The 1,717-nt window shown below is 43.9% G+C and overlaps 1 protein-coding gene across 1 annotated transcript; it reads right to left on the reverse strand.

The window, feature by feature from the left end:
- Nucleotides 1–58: 58 nt before the first annotated feature.
- LOC122545240 (ferritin heavy chain, oocyte isoform-like) lies at nt 59–1,508 on the reverse strand. Its single transcript, XM_043684346.1, has 3 exons — nt 1,302–1,508; nt 557–682; nt 59–313 (listed from the first exon to the last, which is right to left on the reverse strand). Exons 1-3 carry the CDS (start codon nt 1,491–1,493, stop codon nt 167–169), a joined length of 465 nt encoding a protein of 154 aa, XP_043540281.1. The 5' UTR covers nt 1,494–1,508; the 3' UTR covers nt 59–166.
- Between the last annotated feature and the right edge of the window lie 209 nt (nt 1,509–1,717).

The following is a 1,717-nucleotide window of genomic DNA, read 5'->3' on the forward strand; positions in this document are numbered from 1 at the left end:
GAATTTAATGATCAGATGTTAAACATCAAAACCCCAAGAACACAATGAAACTAAATAGTTACACAGTTCCATGGTGAACACTATTTTAATTTTGTGTGGAACACAACCAAAGTCATCCACTAGCATGAAGTCACCATGTCCAACAAATGGAGTTCTTGAATCCCACTCAGCTCAGGGTGAGCCTGTCAAACAGGTACTCTCCCAGGCCATTCTCAGGGGCTCCCAGTCTCTTCAGGTTGGTGATGTGATCTCCCAGCTTCTTGATCATCTTCACTTGCTCATCCAAGTAGTGCCTCTCCAGGAAATCACACAGCTGGAAGAGGAGACAAAGATTAGCCTCAAGGAACAAACCATGCAGCTGAATGAGACATCCCATTACAGACGTGACTATCACCACCACATTGTACCCCTCCCTCACCACAATCAGGGATGCCTTCTGAAGTGTTTCTGGATTTCAGCCTGCAGGAGGCAGGTAGATTATAATTGGAATTGTCCCCCCAGGGAGTAAACAAACAGATTTCCTTCCAAACTTTTGGAGAGAAAATGAGAAACTCACATGAGGGTCCGTGTGGTCAGAGGAGAGTTTGTGCAGATCCAGCAGACTCTGGTTCACATCCTTCTCCATCTGCAGAGCTCTCTGCATTGCCTCCAGACCATTGCCCCACTCATCCTGCTCTGGCTTCTGGAGCAAGGGAAGTCAGGAGAGAAAAAACAGCTCATCTCAGACAGGTGGATCACAGGCTACATCTGACCAGTTCATTATTCCAACAAACATTGCAAGAGTTGGATTTCAGGCCAATTGTTTTACTGACCCCTTTAATTTTCACTGTTCCTTGAGCTGAAGACATTTTAGAAGACCCTACTGTAAAACTGTTAAGATACTATAATCCAAATGTATCTAAATATGTGCACCAATGGTGGTCATTCCTTGCTGTACTGTTCTATCCCTGTCATTCCTTTTGACGAGCCCATTAGAAACATCTTGGAGATACTGAAAGGAGATGCTGCTACCTTCCACCGCTATGGATTCTCTCATTCTTACCTCAGATTACTAGGGGTGTTGGAATGGACATCTGAGGTTATATAGTTGATCATTCTTCCATGGGAATGTTGCTCGCCATCCAGTATTCTGGATCATCCCAATTACCTATTGCTGTTTCACAAGTGTTAACTAGTGTTTTAAAATTCAATGCATGGTTTTGGTGAGCAATTTATTCAATCTTGAGACAATAAACAGGTTGCGTGATACCAGTTAATTTGAGTTCACACAAAATAAACCTTCAAAGTTTACAGAACCCAACCTTGACATCCTGCAGGAGGACTCTGCCTCCACGTTTATTCTGGAATGCCATCAGTTTCTCAGCGTGTTCCCGTTCCTCATGGGACTGCTCCTTGAAGAACTCAGCAAAGTGACGCAGGGCAACATCATCCCGGTCAAAGTAAGAGGACTGCAAGTGGAGATAAAGTGGGAAGCAAATCTCAATCTCATCCATGGTTCAATCAGAAAGTGACCCATCCCACCATTTCAATTCTCTTCCAATTAATTGAAGGTAGTGACAAAAGCAGAAAGCCAACTGTGAATTTTGTCCCAAATAATAGACATTTTGATCTCCCAGAACTGAAGATCAAAAAACCAACTGCAACCCCTGGCCTGTATCTTAAGGAGGCAGTGTGCTAGTGTGGTACAGTACTGTGAAGGTCCCAGTTGAGGACAGCC

The sequence above is a fragment of the Chiloscyllium plagiosum genome, unplaced genomic scaffold, assembly GCF_004010195.1.
Source record: "Chiloscyllium plagiosum isolate BGI_BamShark_2017 unplaced genomic scaffold, ASM401019v2 scaf_64229, whole genome shotgun sequence".
NCBI classification, from domain to species: Eukaryota; Metazoa; Chordata; class Chondrichthyes; order Orectolobiformes; family Hemiscylliidae; genus Chiloscyllium; species Chiloscyllium plagiosum.